At 36.4% G+C, this 16,494-nt stretch overlaps 2 protein-coding genes across 5 annotated transcripts; one reads left to right on the plus strand and one right to left on the minus strand.

Moving 5' to 3' along the window:
* Window positions 1-787: 787 nt before the first annotated feature.
* Window positions 788-5,275, minus strand: cox6a1 (cytochrome c oxidase subunit 6A1). Its single transcript, XM_079828032.1, has 3 exons — window positions 5,164-5,275; window positions 4,694-4,833; window positions 788-1,148 (listed from the first exon to the last, which is right to left on the minus strand). Exons 1-3 carry the CDS (start codon window positions 5,261-5,263, stop codon window positions 1,059-1,061), a joined length of 330 nt encoding a protein of 109 aa, XP_079684158.1. The 5' UTR covers window positions 5,264-5,275; the 3' UTR covers window positions 788-1,058.
* Window positions 5,276-7,062: 1,787 nt separating this feature from the next.
* On the plus strand, window positions 7,063-15,527 carry LOC307132325 (C-type lectin domain family 2 member B). Of its 4 annotated transcripts, none has more exons than XR_013817281.1 (8): window positions 7,111-7,182; window positions 7,394-7,481; window positions 9,457-9,534; window positions 9,639-9,725; window positions 9,891-10,030; window positions 11,557-11,669; window positions 12,997-14,977; window positions 15,049-15,485. XR_013817281.1 is itself a non-coding variant. In XM_079826566.1 (7 exons), exons 2-7 carry the CDS (start codon window positions 7,415-7,417, stop codon window positions 13,148-13,150), a joined length of 639 nt encoding a protein of 212 aa, XP_079682692.1. In that variant the 5' UTR covers window positions 7,063-7,182; window positions 7,394-7,414; the 3' UTR covers window positions 13,151-15,527. The 4 variants fall into 4 exon arrangements, 2 of the variants coding, with proteins under 2 accessions (XP_079682692.1, XP_079682693.1); XR_013817282.1 differs by having other exon boundaries at window positions 9,639-9,716; XM_079826566.1 differs by having other exon boundaries at window positions 7,063-7,182; window positions 12,997-15,527.
* Window positions 15,528-16,494: the final 967 nt, after the last annotated feature.

A 16,494-nucleotide genomic window follows, 5' to 3' on the forward strand; every position in this document is an offset into this window, starting at 1 on the left:
TGAATCGGCTCACCGATTCATAACGCTTTGAAGCTTCATGATGCAGTGTTTTGAAATCGTTCAAGTCGTTATTTAGGTTTTGCGCACAAAATATTCTCGTCGCTTCATAAAGTTATTGTAGAACCACTGTAGTGAGATGGACTTTGTAACGACATCTTTAATACCTTTTATGGGTCTTGAGAGTGTAAAGTGCATTTGTGCCAATGGAGGCTTTTCTGAGCCATCGGATTTCAACTAAAATATCTTCATTTTAGGGCTGTCAAAAGATTAATCGCAATTAATCTAATCCAAAATAAAACTTTGTGTTTACATAATATATGCATGTGTACTGTGTATAATTATTATTTATATATAAAAACACACAAGCATGTATATATTTAAGAAAAATGTATTATATTTATATATAAAATATTCACATTTATATATAATATAAATTATATAAATGTATATACATGAAAATATTTCTTAAATATATACATGAATGTCTTTGTATTTATATATACATAATAATTATACAGAGTGCAGACAAATATATTATGTAAACACAAACTTTTATTTTGGATGTGATTAATCGCGATTAATCTTTTGACAGCCCTACTTTATTTGTGTTCCGAAGATGAATGGAGGTCTTACGGGTGTCCAACGACATGAGGGTAAGTAATTAATGATTTCATTTTTGGGTGAACTAACCCTTTAATCTAAGCCCTATCTGTGAAACCGAGCCTGCATATAGCATTTAAGTACTGAAAACTTCAACTACTTCCTTCAAAAATGAAACTTCAGACAGTTTATAATTTAATTGATTGATTTTTATTTTTCAGTTTAAGCTGACAATGTGATACAATGGTCCTTGAGTAAATGTAACTGTATCCATAAGGTACTTCCACTATGCGTGGAAAGCACAGAGGTAAGATCAACAAAACTGGACAGACGTCATGTAAACTGAAAGAAACTGAGGAGTGGTCCAGGCCTGGGCAGATGTCCAGGGATGTGAGAGAGGGGATAGAGGGGGCCCTCTGGTCCCTGCAGGGGAGTTCTGGGAGAGCTCCTGACACCCTTCACTCATCATGATGCTCGTAGCCGTCGGGGAGGGCGTTGAGATGGGGGTTGTGGAAGAGCGACTTGGTGCCGTCACCCCATGGGAAACGCTAATGCAAATGTGTGGAAAAGAGAAGAGGCACAGATGTGAAATGTATTGCTTGAGTAACAAAATTATCATAGGTTAACAAAAGACACCATGAGGCATTTTGCATACAGGGATGCAAACGGGTGAGGGGTAAAAAAGGTGAGAACATTGCGTGGATGGAGAAAACATTCTCAGAGGTCAGGACACTTAAATATATTTGCTTTTCATGTTCATTTCTAGACACTATTAAGTATCTTTGAATCTGCCTGGAAACTAATTCAAACAGGTAAGAGGTAAAAAAGTTTGTGTTTTAAGTAGGGCAAAACAACCCTTTATTAAAAAAAAAAAGGGATTCAATAGATGTGGGAGCTGAATACATAAACTAAAAAAACAAAACAAGACGACAACAAACAGATAAAAAGCATGTTGGAAATCATCTTAGCTTCTTTATTAACACTCAAAACTGAAGATCCCACTGGTTACAAATGCATCAATATGGGATACTTTGTACACCACTTTGTAAGTTTAACCCTATTTCTTCTGATATTCAGCCACCAGCATTTCAAGGGCCCGCTTCCTTTGTTTTGCTGCATGCCTCAGCCTTGCCCGTTTTTCTTTGATGCATTTATTTTAATTTATGTTTTTTTTTATTACCGTAATGTCACTTCACAAAACTACCAAAAAAACCAAACAAAAAAAAAGATCCGCCTGAACGGACCTACCATTTGTGTTTAAAATGGTAATCACTATTCTAAATGGATAACAACAAAATAACATGACTTTGACTAGAGGTTCTGGCAAATTGTTAAAAGCTGCAGTCCATTAAAAAAAGATATTTAATGAATTTGAATTAAATTGGATGAATGATTCGATGACTTACTCAAACTTCTTGGCTGCGTTTAACTGCACTTTTAGACATACACTCAAACTTCCCTAAGTACTTCCCCTCGGGGGAATCCTCGATGCCATTTTGAAGCGCGTTCAACTTCAAGTGGATGAGGGAAGTTTATTTGGACAGACCCTCGACTTCTCGACTTTGACAGAGGGAGCGAGTCTACTCAACATGTACACTAGTGGTAGATCTATAGATAGGGTGACCAGACGTCCCGTTTTTCCCAAGACAGTCACGTATTTCAGCTTTATTTTTAGTGTAGACATGTGCCGGTACATGCATAATATTGTGGGCACTTCAAAATACCGTGAATAATTATTAATTACGAATTATTCAGATTTTTAGAATGCATTAAGAATACTTTACCCATCAACCGTTTAAAATGAACAACACGTCAAAGAGGAACGCGCACTGATGTAAACAGACCGTGCATGAGCCGAGCACATGGCGGAACGAGACAAGCACTGACGGAACAGCAGAAATGCAGCCGTTTCCCCGGTAACCCTCGTAAACAAAACGATATGGTGCTCGTCATCACATAACCTAATACTTAATACTTAAAGACTTAAGGCTATTCATTTTCAAACTTAAACATTTTATATTTTAATCTGGACTAAATTACATGCCCTCGATATTGTTTGAATATGTTCTGATTGTTATTCAGTCTCACTTAACAATAAGGCACCATTATTTAACATTAGTAGATTCATTAACAAACGGACAATGAAAAATACTTCTAAAGCATGTATTAATCTTAGTTAAATGTACATTTCAGCATTTAATAACACATTATTAAAATAAAAAGTTGTAACTGTATTATTTAATGGACCTGAACTTACACTAAATAACATTTGCTTTTTTAAACTAACATTATCAAAGAAGAATAGCTTCCGTACAAATTTAGCTAACAAAGAATGAATAATGTTAATGCATTAACTGGGGAGACATTATTGTTAAGTGTTACATATTGTTCTTTATAATTCTTTTGCACTTAAACGTTTTTTAATTTTTGTTTACTTTATACATTTTTGTGTATTGCTTCATTGTATTTAAATGTTTGGTTCTTTTGTTATAAGAAAGTTATTAAACCTGTTATAGTATGACAACTGTTTTTTTGCAACTTATTTCAATATCATGATAATACCGTATACCGTGATAAAAGCTTCAGCAATTAATCGCAACATGAAAATTTGATACCGGCACATGCATAAAAAAATCATGTTTTGTCCCATAATTCTTCTTTCCTATTTTGTCTTTGCTAGATGATCGTATAGAAGGCCCATCATGTGGAGTATCTCACGTAAATACAGTTGGTTATGGCTTAAGTGAACAGCTCGATGAAAGCCGGATATCTGCCAGTATTAGATCCTAGAATTCGGTCCTAGAACGCCGATACATATTTTAACAAACAATATTGGCCGATTCCGATACTTGTCACTTGCCCTCTTATTTGAAGAAATAAGTGTCCTTTGTCCTTAAAATAGATAGTGTTTTGATTATGTTTTAAGCAAAGTAAAAATAAAAAACATGCATAACCTTATAGCCTACTAGCAAGTTTGTTGCTGCATTATTAAATTATTTCTAATGAACATAGACTGGATCAATTTAACATTCAGCATAACAAATACAACAGCACAAAAATACATATGAAATAAACAGTGCTTTTTAGGTAGGTTTAACAGTTTCCAGGTACAGAAATAAAGTAAACAAATGTTGAACAACACTGCATATTCTTCACTGTATAAATTAAATGCATATAGCTGAAGGCTGTTGGTCATAGTGGTGAATTTAAGGTACTTTTTTTAATATATATATATATAAATACTGTTCGTTTCTTGCACAAACCGATTGTTTCGTGTCTTAAGACATCATTGTGTCGCCACGGATTTAATATGGATTTGTCTGTGCATGTTTTTTTACTCTCATAGATTGTTACCATTCACATGCATTATACGACTGACAGACTGCAACGGTTGGAATTAAAAATCTTCATTTGTGTTCTACTGAAGAAACAGTCACCTATAACTTGGATACCCTGGGGTAAGCAGATAAACATCAAATTGAAATTTTTGGGTGAACTATCCCTTTAAACATATTTCTGTATCCCTAACCGTGATCATAATTGAAGATCCACCATAAGGAAATATATAGATCATCAAAAGCTGATAAGTAGATATATTTTAGCTATATTTCCCAGTTCTAATAGAAACATATCAACATTTCTCTGTAGTGCTGTATGCATTGCTTATGGCGTGTGATGTCACAGCCTCATTCCTGGAGGCCCTCTAGTCTAAGGTCTCAATTACAATGCACACAGCTCAGGATAAACCAGCAACTCTCACATTTACTTGAGAAATTAAATCATGTTTCTTGGCTTTCAAAATGTTGCATCATTTTACCTTTATTTAATGCTATGCCTATTCTTGGAGAGATCATTTGCACGACCCATTGATCTTGAATGACATTGATTTTCAAGACCAATGACAGTGTGTTAATGTTAAAAGTATAATCATATTATAACCGGCCAAATTTAAAATGGGGTATTAGCAATACTTTAAAACAAAACTGAATCAAAAGTACATGACCACTGTAATTTTGCGCTGTCTTTTCATTTAAATCAGCTTTAGAAACCACTATGAAAGTGTTATTTTATTGTGAAAAGTGAGTGTTTTCACCTTGCTGCGGATGCGCAGGTGGCTGTAGGGAACAAACTCCGGCTGTTCATGATGGTGTTGGGACCTGAGGTACATGTTCAACATGCACACCGCGACTCCCGGGAGAGCCACCACAAACGTCAGGATTTTCCAGGTCTTGGCTACATGAACATACGAGAAATGAGACATATTGTAAACAATTCTGTTTGACACGGGTAAGACAATTTCATAATACATTTACCGGCTGACAGGCAAGAAGTATAGTTCACTTAACTATGTTGTTGTCAGACGTCATTCGTTCAGTTTTCGTTAACTAACCATACATAAGATTAAACTAAATGCCAATCTACCATCTGTGTCAACGACAGCACAACATTAAATAGCCATTCGTGTCACATCCGCAAGGTCAAAAGGTAGAGTTACGGCTGCTCGCAACGGTTGGTCTCTTTTATTACAGCGTCTGTTTTAAGCTACTTAAAGTTGTTACTGACCTGCTTGTTCGCCATGAGCTGCTACAGCCGAAAGCTGGCGGCTTTGGTTCAACGCGGCGGACTTGAGGAGCTTTTGGGATAAACGTCCGATCGCGGCCATTTTCGCGGAGACTGGAGGATACAGGGCGGAAGAAGCTTTAATGCTGGTGCTGGTGCTAGAGTTTGACCTGCCCGCCATCTAGCGACAGGGAGGTCTAACAACGGCTTTAAATCATCTTTAGTTATTATTTATTTTAAAAATTATTAATGAGAACAAAACATATTGTACATACAAGAGCACATGTAACCATACATGTCAGGGGTAAATAATACATGTAAACATATGAATGTATTTATATAGTTTCCAAATATATTATTATTATTATTATTATTATTATATTAAATGATTAAACATGTGGCATTTTTCATTCCATTTCACTTTATTAAATCAATATAAACATATGTTTTAATCACAATCAAATTAAAAACATTTTAGCAGAACATAATCATAGCTTTTCTTTGTAGGTAATTATTCTGTAATTATTCAATAATTTCATTATTGAAAATCGTGTCATGAGACACTCCCAAAATAAATTATTAATCTCAGGGGAAATTTGACAAAAAACACAAATATATCGTCCATATTCACTTTAAAATGCTGTACCACATGTGATTTAAACTCGATGGAAATTTTATATGAAACCTCTTTTACTTTATTTGTGATCAGTTTTAAATCAGACTGGGGTGGATTTTGATTCATGACCAGTGTGACTCGAATCTTTTAATCCATTCACTAAAAAGATTCGTCATGGTCTACAGGTTACATCTTTACGCCAGTTGGTGGCGACAAGTGTGTATTTTTAGGTGGTACGAGCATGGGTACGAGTGAGTAAATCGATTCTACAAAACAGCAATAATAGAGTTATTTATAAAATCTAATAACAATTTTATGTAATTGCAATTGTGTTACTGTCATTAATGTTATTTGAATTATGTTATTAATTGTGTCATTTTTACACATTTATAATTCTTTAGCCATTTTGTCTAGGTCTAGCTTGTTGGGAACACCGTCGACTCACGTGACGAATACTAAATTGGTTCATTTGTTGCTGTGTTGCTTTGAGTCTTTTTCTGAATCAAAACTTTGACTCATTCCGTAAAAGGGGCGTATTCATTCAGTCGGACCAACCAATTAAATTAGTCTCCACAGCCCGCACTCGACAGCCATTGGTCAAGTCACAAGTGAAACAAAAGGGGAAACGATGAGCGAAAAAATGAAGGGACTAAATAAATAAATAATAATAAACGATTCGCCCACAAAGACCAAACTAGATTTTGCATTCCCTGACGTAGGCCTAAATTATAATGGATTTTCAAGGCAACAAAAGAATAGTGCTAACATTTTAGATAAGCATTGGGTTTCATATGGCAGCTTGTTTCTGCCACAGAATTTAAAAAGAGTATATATAAACTTGCAATTGCGAAATAAAGTCAGAATTGCAAGATGTAAACTCGCAATTGTGAGATAAATTTCAGTATCTAGTTTCAGGCTTTGGATCTGTGAGTGAAATTATGCATATGACTCACTTTGCTATTGTCATGACAACCAGTAGCCTGCGCATCCTGTTTTCTGTAACGTTAAGCTTATGTATACATAATGTAACGAATCAACAGTCACTATTCAGTGGTAATGCAAGGATTATGGTTAATTACATAATAACATATGAGATTCCCATTGGAAACACATTATGTCATTCTACTGCTTTTATTTGAGTTTAGAGTAGAAACGTTTAATAGGGCAAAGGGCATGTGAATAGCTCGTGCTCAGTTGTTTTTCTGACTTACTATGATATTTATATTTTATAGCTACTTGTCACGCATTTCTGGCAACTGGGATGTTCTTGGCAGAAAGCCCAGAGCTTTGGTTTGGCCTGTGGAGAGGACCAGCCCCTCTGGCGTCATCCAGCCATTCCACAGAATCTTCACTTTCCATGTTGTGCCATGGAAAACTGTATGTGTTGCAAGGAAACAAGTTGATCAGTAAGTCGAAGTTTTCTTAAAGATTATTTTCGCATTTAAGATTCAACAACTTTCTCGTGTGTTTGTGCTCATAACAGCTGCATCTTTTGTATTGAATGCGATGTTGCACGGATTTATTGCGATTGTCTAGTATTTCAGAGAACGTTGTGAAGTGGCATTTTCATATATTATCAGATAATCACTTGATTTACACTTTTGTCTTAACACTCAGGCTATAGGCTGACTTCAAGGAATGCAGGCCAACAAACTCTCAGATGATGTGGAGGGAAATCCTGACAGGGATCCCTACTACCAGCAAGGCAAGTAATGTAGTATCATTGTAGCTTATTATAGCAGAGACAGTGGCTATGGGCGTTGGCTGCTCTTTCACTGGTTAAAGGTTTCAAGTCCCATCCAGGTAGGGGTTATCTAAAAATTGAAAAAGACATGTCATCTGTGCCCATGAGGCATTTATTAATTGCATAACATATTGTCTATAACCTGTTAGCTGTCCTGGTAACGGGATACTTGGCACACTTTTCTATTGCCTTTCATCACATATTTTAGTAACCATTCGAAAAAAATTGATAGCTTAAACACTCAAAATTCCTCCTGTGGGAAACAGTACATTTTAGCAGGCTCAATATCAAGTTCACATTTGGAACACAATTTGGTTAGACATGGCAATTTTAGAATTATTTTATAAAATATATATTTTGTATAAATACAAATGTTTAGCCTAGTGCATTTGCTTTACAGTAAACTTAAACTTTTATAACTTTCTGACAATTTTTTTTTAAGTTAATTGCTTTCACTTCTGCAATAATAAACAGCTGTGTGTCCTTCTTCTTTAAAGCAATCGTTCACCTAAAAAAAAATGTATCCCAAATTAAATTTGATCACCCTAAAAGCCAAATATGGATATTTCTCTTACAAAAACCCATCGCTTCACTTCAGAAGGCATTTATTAACCCCATGGAGTCGTATGGATTTCTTTTATGATAGATGGATGTGCTTTTAGTAGCTTCAAAAACTCAGACACTGCCATTACAAAGCTGTGAAGACCCAGGGTATTTTATAATATACTCTCAGAAAAAAAGGTACAGTGGAGGTACATTTTTGTTCCTTGGTAACTAAACGTATAACTGAACCTTTAAAGGTACACATTTGGTCCTTAGGGTACAATTATACCATTGTTTTCGGGGCAGGCAAGTTCGGTCCTAGTGAATTGCTGTCCTGCAGAGTTTGGCTCCAACCCTGAAAGACATCTATAGAAGCTCTTATTGAGAATTAACAGAGGTTTAGATGTTGATGTTTTATTGAAAATATTTGGTCGCCATTATGGTGATAAGTGTTTCGTTCATTTGGGCAGTTTGATTCTTGGCTTTTTACGTGAGTTAGTGGTTTTTGTAACAGTGTTAACAAAACATATAATCTGTTCAAATCAAAAGAAGCCATAAACAAAAATTGTCATGAAGAGAAATGTTTGATTCATCACTGACTAAAAATGTTAATAATAATATTCACCAACAATACTTTCTTGCCACAGATCAGACATTCTGAATTTTGATTTTTAAACATTTACATTTATGCATTTGGCAGACGCTTTTATCCAAAGCGACTTACAGTGCCCTTAATACAGGGACAATCCCACTGGAGCAACATGGAGTAAAGTGCCTTGCTCAAGGACACACTGGTGGTGACCGCTGGGATCGAACCAGCAACCTTCTGTGTATCAGTGCCATGGTTTAACCCTTTGGACCACCATCTCACATTTAAATACTTGCTGGGAGCCATGAGCTTAGTAGAGCTAAACTCTGCAGGACATCAGCTCTCTAGGACCGAACTTGCCTACCCCTGACTTAGAGGTACAAAAATGTACATTTAAGGCTACCACCCCAGTGACGGCCACTTGTACCTTAAAAGGTACAATTTTGTACTCTTTTTAACTCAGAATGTGTTTGGCTGAAAGAAGAAAGTCATTTACACCTAGGATGGCTTGAGGGTGTGTAAATTATGGGATCATTTTTGGGTGAACTAAAAAGAGACCAACCTTAAGTCTGTATTCCGAAACACTCATGAATTACAACCATTTAAGTTCAGATCTATGCACCAAAAGGAGGGTGACTAAATGACAAGTTGCAGTAAAATATGGTGGTTTTGCAGGCTTTACATCAGCTCGTCTAATATACAGTGCTTGCTTTAGATATGCCTAATTTGAAGTCTGTTTTAAGCTGCTTACTTTTAGCATTTAAAGTCTATTTACTATTTATTATTTCCCCATGCTGTGTTCAGGAAAAGTGGCTTGTGTCATGTTCACGGTTCTCCTCATCCTTTCATTCTTGGTAATAGGAATCGTAACAGGTGTCAACTGTAAGTCCGACTTATAATGATGTCAATTGTTTCTGAGCAAGTTTGTATGTGTTAATAATGGATGTGTTACTGGTTTGTTTTTAATTTAATTTAACATGCTGAAGTCAAGAAGAATTCACAAGAAGATCAGACCAGAGGTCTTTTATCTGATGATATTACGCCTATCCCGTTCCAGTACAAAGGTGAAAGAAGTAAGAAATGTTGCATTTCAAGAAAGTCAATGGCAACACAACTAAAGTATGAATAGATTTCAGTAAAATCACATAGCTCTAATGTATTTTATAATTATAAACACCTTTTTAACATTGGTAAGCAAGTGTTGTCTATAGTCGTGTGTTCTGTTCTCTCATCTACAGGGCGCTGCTCGGATGGGTGGGTTTCATATAAGAACAACTGTTATTTGTTAGTGAATGTTTATGGGACGTGGGAATTATCACAGTCTTTTTGCCGCAACCACGGGGCGCACTTAATGGTTGTGAACAGCACGGAGGAGCTGGTAAGGACATGGACACTGACATGTTGATGTATATATTTTTATCCTCATTTACACTACCGTTCAAAAGTTTGGGGTCAGTATACATTTTTTAAGAAAGAATACTTGTATTGATCAAACATGAAAGTAAATATGTTTATAATGTTACAAAGAATTTCTACACAACTGTTTTCATCATTGTTAAATGTTAATAATAAGAAATATTTTTGAGCAGCAAATCAGCATAATGATTTCTGAAGGATCATGTGACACTGAAAACACTGAAGTAATGATGCTGAAAATTCAGCTTTGCATCACAGGAATAAATTACATTTTAAAATAAATTAAAATAGAATCTAACTTTTGACGCTTTAGCGGTTAATAAACAGAACTGTATGCGTCTTGTTGAAGAACATTGTAGCTGGAGCTACTTTCTGTTAACTCTCTGTTTATGTCTTTGACGAGTCACGCAGGCTCTGTAAAAAAATATATGATCAATATGTTATGATATGTTTTTACATTGCTTTAACTCATCAAAATAAGTTAAGCAATTGTAATTTTTTAATATACGTTTTTTTAATCAGTTTAATGTAATTTAAGTTGAAATGACTTAAACATCCAAGTTGATTGTACTTAAAAATCAGTGTGAGCTACTCCGCAGCGGTTGTCGTCCCACCTGGTCTAAAATAGTCAGAATATAAGCAGGGGTGTCCAATCCTGATCCTGGAGGGCCACTGTCCTGCAAAGTTTAGCTCCAACCCCAATTAAACACACCTGAACCAGCTAATCAAGGTCTTATTAGGCATACTAAAAACTTCCAGACAGGTGTTGAGGCAAGTAAGAGCTAAACTCTGCAGGACAGTGGCCCTCCAGGAACGAGTTTGGACACCCCGGCTTATAGGCATACTGTAGTGATTCAGGATAAGACAAAAACACTGTTTGGATGATTGTTTCATTGATTCAGAATGATATTCTTGCTCATTATATACAATTTTGCAAACTTTGAACAAAAAAGTTACATCATTTACCTTTAAAGTCCCAGTGAACCGGAAGTTGCAACTGATTTTATTTCAGTGCTGTGACGTATTTCCAAGTGAAACGGAATATTGAATAGAGGGCAGGGTTTTACTTCAGCGCTCCTCCTCTCCATCTCTCGCTCATAGCAGACTAACGGTTGGAGGGGAGTGGCTAAGGATATTCAAACCCAAACCACACAGTCGTCATTGGAAAGGGAACGCCATTCCAGACCGGAAGTTACTTTTCAGATTTTGATTAAAGATTACCACGGCAAACAATTTTTTTCTGTGTATTAACTTGCACGGTTTAGTTGTTCCCCCTAAGACCTGTAATGTGGGCTAACAAAGTAAATAAGATCGATTTTGATTTCATGAGGACTTTAAAATGTGATGATGTTTTTACAATATTACTGTCTTTACCGTATTTTTGATCAAAGCAACCAACTTTTGAATGGTAGTGTATTTCTGAAAGCATTATGCATTATATAGTAACTAATCATATAATTAAAACACATTGCCACCTCTTTTTTTTAGGAGTTCATTTCAAGAGTTGTCCAGAAGCAGACTGACTACTGGATAGGCCTCAAGAGGGACAAAATGGGCAAATGGTCCTGGGTTAATGGAGATGATTTTCATTCAGCTCCATAGTAAGAAAGCATTGACTTCCATACATTTGAAACATGTGTTTTATGTCGTCTGTGATTGCTTTTAAAAGTTATTAAGAAACAGCATTTTGAACATAGACCGATCAGGCATAACATTATGACCAGGTGAAGTGAATAACACTGATTATCTCTTCATCACGGCTCCTGTTAGTGGGTGGGATATATTAGGCAGCAATTGAACATTTTGTCCTCAAAGTTGATGTGTTAGAAGCAGGAAAAATGGGCAAGCGTAAGGATTTGAGCGAGTTTGACAAGGGCCAAATTTGGATGGCTAGTGGACTGGGTCAGAGCATCTCTAAAACTGCAGCTCTTGTGGGGTGTTCCCGGTCTGCAGTGGTCAGTGTCTATCAAAAGTGGTCCAAGGAAGGAACAGTGGTGAACCGGCAAAAGGGTCAAGGCTCATTGATGTACTTGGGGAGCGAAGGCTGGCCCATGTGGTCTGATCAAACAGACGAGCTACTGTAGCTCAAATTGCTCAAGAAGTTAATGCTGGTTCTGATAGAAAGGTGTCAGAATACAAAGTGCATCACAGTTTGTTGCGTACAGGCCTGCATAGCCTCAGACCAGTTAGGGTGCCCATGCTGACCCCTGTCCACCGCGGAAAGCGCCAACAGTGGGCATGTGAGCATCAGAACTGGACCACGGAACAATGGAAGAAGGTGGCCTGGTCTGATGAATCATGTTGTTTTCTTTTACATTACGTGGATGGCCGGGTGCTTGTGCGTCGCTTACCCGGGAAACACATGGCACCAGGATGCACTATGGGAAGAAGGCAAGCCGGCGGAGGCAGTGTGATGCTTTGGGCAATGTTCTGCTGGGAAATCTTTGGTCCTGACATCCATGTGGATGTTACTTTGACACGTACCACCTACCTAAGCATTGTTGCTGACCATCGGTATACCCTGGTGGCTGGTGGCTCTTTCAGCAGGATAATGAGCCCTGCCACAAAGCAAAATTTATTCAGAAATGGTTTGAAGAGCACAACAATAAGTTTGAGGTGTTGAATTGGCCTCCAAATTCCTCAGATCATCTGTGGGATGCCAGACATCTTGGTGCCAGATACCACAGCACACCTTCAGGGGTCTAGTGGAGTCCATGCCTTGATGGGTCAGGGCTGTTTTGGCAGCAGAAGTGGGACCATAACATCAGGTCATAATGTTATGCCTGATCAGTGTACATTCATTGTGTTTTGTGTTCTTGACTCCCATACATTTGAAACATGTGTTTTATGTTGTCTGTGATTGCTTTTAAAAGTTATTAAGAAACAGCATTTTGAACAAACATTCATTGTGTTTCATGTTCTCTTCAGTTTCTTGGATGAAAATCAACCTGCTCGTAGTGGTATGGAGTCCTGCGTCCACTTAAAAGGAGCCGACACAGTGCGTCGCAAGCTGTTGCATGATGACTGTTACAGCGAACACTATCACATTTGTCAACACAAACTAGAGAAAGGCATGTGGTAGGAAACTTCACCCTTAGTTCAGCTGCATTAGCCTGTTCTCCTAAAATTCTTTGGACACACATCTTCTGACATTGTTACATGTTTGTAGATGTTTTCTTTCTTTTTGTTCGTAAACTGTACTTGCCTGACTGATGCATATTTAATGTACGTTTGCTAAGCCACATGTTTTATAGTGATCCAGTGTAAAGTCCTGTTACTGTATATGAACACATCCAGTTAAAGGGATAGTTCACCCAAAAATGAAAATTCTGTCATCATTTACTCATCCTCAAGTTGTTCCAAACCTGTACGAGTTTCTTTGTTCCGCTGAACACAAAAGAAGATATTTAGAAGAATGTTTGTTAGAACCATTGACTACCATAGTATTTTTTCCCCTACTATGGTAGTCAATGGTTGCTGTATCTGCTTGGTTACAAACATTCTTCAAAATATCTTCTTTTGTGTTCAGCAAAACAAAGAAACTCATACAGGTTTAGAACAACTTGAGGGTGAGTAAATCTCATTAAGTAAAAATTTCACTAAAAGACACCTAATATAAAGTGTGACCAAATATACAATTTTTATGGTCCCTTTAACACATTCTGTTGATTAATATGTAATGTTGCGGTAACACTATATGGAACACATATTCACTATTAACTACGACTTTTGCCTCAATAAACCCCTAACTTACTGCTTATTAATAGTTAATAAGGTAGTTTTTGTAGTGTTTAAGTTTAGGTATTGGGTAGGATTATGGGCAGTGTTGGGGAGTAACTAGTTACATGTAACTAGATTACTTAATTTAATTACAAAATAAATGTAACTGTAATCAGTATATTTTCTATAAAAAGCTAGGATATGTTGAATAATATTAATTTGTTTTTGAATTTAATTTTTAATTTAATTTTGCTTTGCCTGTTTTTGATGAGCACGGTACCTCCTGGCATTTTAGGCTGTTTAGTAAAGCAATGCTATTCTGATGCTTTTGATTGGTTCTCGTTTGAATTTACAGAGCACCACATCTGCCAATTATATCAATCCAAATTGCCGCTGAAAGATTTAGGCTACAACCTGTCTGAGAGTTGCCACCATGGCAAGCGATAAAAAGGCATTTCAGTGCTGGAAAAAGTAATCAAATGTAATAGTTACATTTCTTTAATAAAGTAATTGAAATAGTTGTAACCTGTTACATTTACAAAGTAACCTTCCCAACACGATTATGGCATCTAGAATAAGCTTGTGCAGAATTAATCATTAATATGTGCTTTATAAGTACTAATAAACTGCCAATACCCTAGTAATATGCATGCTAATAAGCAACTAGTTCATAGTGAGAATTGAACCCCAAAATAGTGTTATCAATGTTGCACCTACATGTCTACTAACTCTCATTAGAGTGTTAGTCTAGTATTAGTAGACTGGTACCCCTTTTCCACCAGAATGAACCGGGTGCTAGTTCAGAGCCAGTGCTAGTGCCAGTTCAGAGTTGGTTCGACTGACGGGCCTTCTAAGAACCGGTTTGCCTTTCCACATGCTAGAGCCACCACAGAACCATGTCTTACGTCACTGTATACGTCACATCTTTCTCAGCAATGCTAGCGAGGCAGCGAGAAACAAACACACCAGGCTTGTTCGAGAAGCATCGGCGCTGCGCAGACCGATTAGCGCATGATATCAAAATACCGCATTCGTGCAGCTCGCTGTAATTAATTTGTATAGACAGAGATTACAATCGAGTTTGTGTTCGTCTTGTTGTCACGGTAACCCCGCCCCCAGCCCCTGACGCAAGCGGTTTTTACTTCTAGACCATTAATGTTTTGGTGCTACTTAAGAACCACTTTTCCTGGTTCGGAGCTGGTGCTTTGGGTGGGGAAAGATACAGAACCGATTTGACAGTAGGCTCTGGCTCCGAACCAGCACCAGCACTGCCTTGGTGGAAAAGGGGTATGATAGGGTTAGGGTTAGAATAAGTTAATATGTAGTTGCAAGGCTACTTATAGTCAGTAGAATGTCTGTTTGGGGACCAACACAATAAAGTGTTAGCAGATATTATGTAGACACTCTACTAATACTCTAGTGAGAGTTTGTTGACATGTAGTTGGAAAGTTACTTATAGTCAACAGAACGTTCAAAAGGGAGCATCAAAATAAAGTGTTACTGTAATCACAATTCACAAAGTCAGCAGTAGTCAACAGTCAAGCTGAACAGTACAGGGAAGACAAAGAAAGTAAATTAATCACAACTAAGATTAGAATTGAAGTGATGATGACCTTTGGTGGTGAGCCTGAACTGCAGGTGATGTTACAATGGAGATGTCAGTGAATCTACTTCAATAAATCTAAGCCTGTCTACTCAAAAAGAGAAATTTTCTTGAATTAAACAGAGTGGATTCATGCATGTCATATACATATGATTGGTGCTTATTTTTGCAAAGTATGCATGTTTTTTTAGTTCCTTCATAAACATAATGACCCCTGAGGGAAGAGCTACAAAAACAATAGCATATTCATATTAAGAAAGTACTTTCCAGTTTTGGGTGCCATATGCATTAGACATTTAATATACACTATTCAAAAACCTGGAGTCGTAAGATTTTTGTTTCGTCTTTTTGAAAGTCTTTGCATTTGCATTTATTCAGAAAATACAGTAATATTGTGAAATATTATTACAATTTACAATAACTGTTTTCTATTTTAATATGTTTTAAAAAATTATTCATTTAAAAATAATCTTCAGTGTCACATGATCCTTCAGAAATCATTCTAATATGATGATTTCTTATTATTATAAATTTTCAAAACAGTTGTTGCATTTTTGTGGAAGCCACAGGATTCTTTCATGATTCTTTGATCAATAGAAAGTTCAAAAGAGCAACATTTATTTGAAACAGAAAGCTTTTGTAGTTTTGTAAATGTCTTTATAGTGTCACTTGATCAACACGATCTCCCTGAAAAAAAGTATTAATTTATGTTAAAAAAAAAATTCTTACTTATCCCAAACGTTATATCGACAGTAAAATATTTTTCATCGATTAACAACATAAGGTATAATATTCTAGTATATAGTTTGGCCTCCATAAAGGGATATTTCACCCAAAAATTAAAATTGCTAAATCTTTCAACTGTGTTGCCATTCTGGATTGAAGAAGAATAGGATGCAAAAGAAAGTTCAACACTCTAAAGCAATAAAAACAATGAAACACAAATGTGATTTACTTAAGTTATTTGCTCATTAGTATGGTTGAATTGGATAATCAAAGGTCAGCAGCAAAGACAATGCTTAATAAAGTGAAATTAAATACATAAAGTATATAATATTCTGCATTTGTTACAGTCAGGTTATGCAGCGAGGAAAACAGGATGC

This window comes from Gobio gobio, assembly GCF_949357685.1.
Source record: "Gobio gobio genome assembly, chromosome: 10".
Lineage (NCBI taxonomy): Eukaryota > Metazoa > Chordata > Actinopteri > Cypriniformes > Gobionidae > Gobio > Gobio gobio.

What these genes read in the sequence shown, in the direction of transcription:
- LOC307132325 (XM_079826566.1), top strand. Translation starts at nt 7,415, where the DNA reads ATGCAGGCCAACAAACTCTCAGATGATGTGGAGGGAAATCCTGACAGG. An exon ending in CCAGTACAAAGGTGAAAGAA is followed by an intron (nt 9,726 to 9,890) that starts GTAAGAAATGTT and finishes TCTCATCTACAG; the next exon opens with GGCGCTGCTCGGATGGGTGG. An exon ending in GATTTTCATTCAGCTCCATA is followed by an intron (nt 11,670 to 12,996) that starts GTAAGAAAGCAT and finishes TGTTCTCTTCAG; the next exon opens with TTTCTTGGATGAAAATCAAC.
- cox6a1 (XM_079828032.1), bottom strand. Translation starts at nt 5,263, where the DNA reads ATGGCCGCGATCGGACGTTTATCCCAAAAGCTCCTCAAGTCCGCCGCG. An exon ending in AGCTCATGGCGAACAAGCAG is followed by an intron (nt 4,834 to 5,163) that starts GTCAGTAACAAC and finishes ATGTTCATGTAG; the next exon opens with CCAAGACCTGGAAAATCCTG. An exon ending in ACCTGCGCATCCGCAGCAAG is followed by an intron (nt 1,149 to 4,693) that starts GTGAAAACACTC and finishes CATTTGCATTAG; the next exon opens with CGTTTCCCATGGGGTGACGG.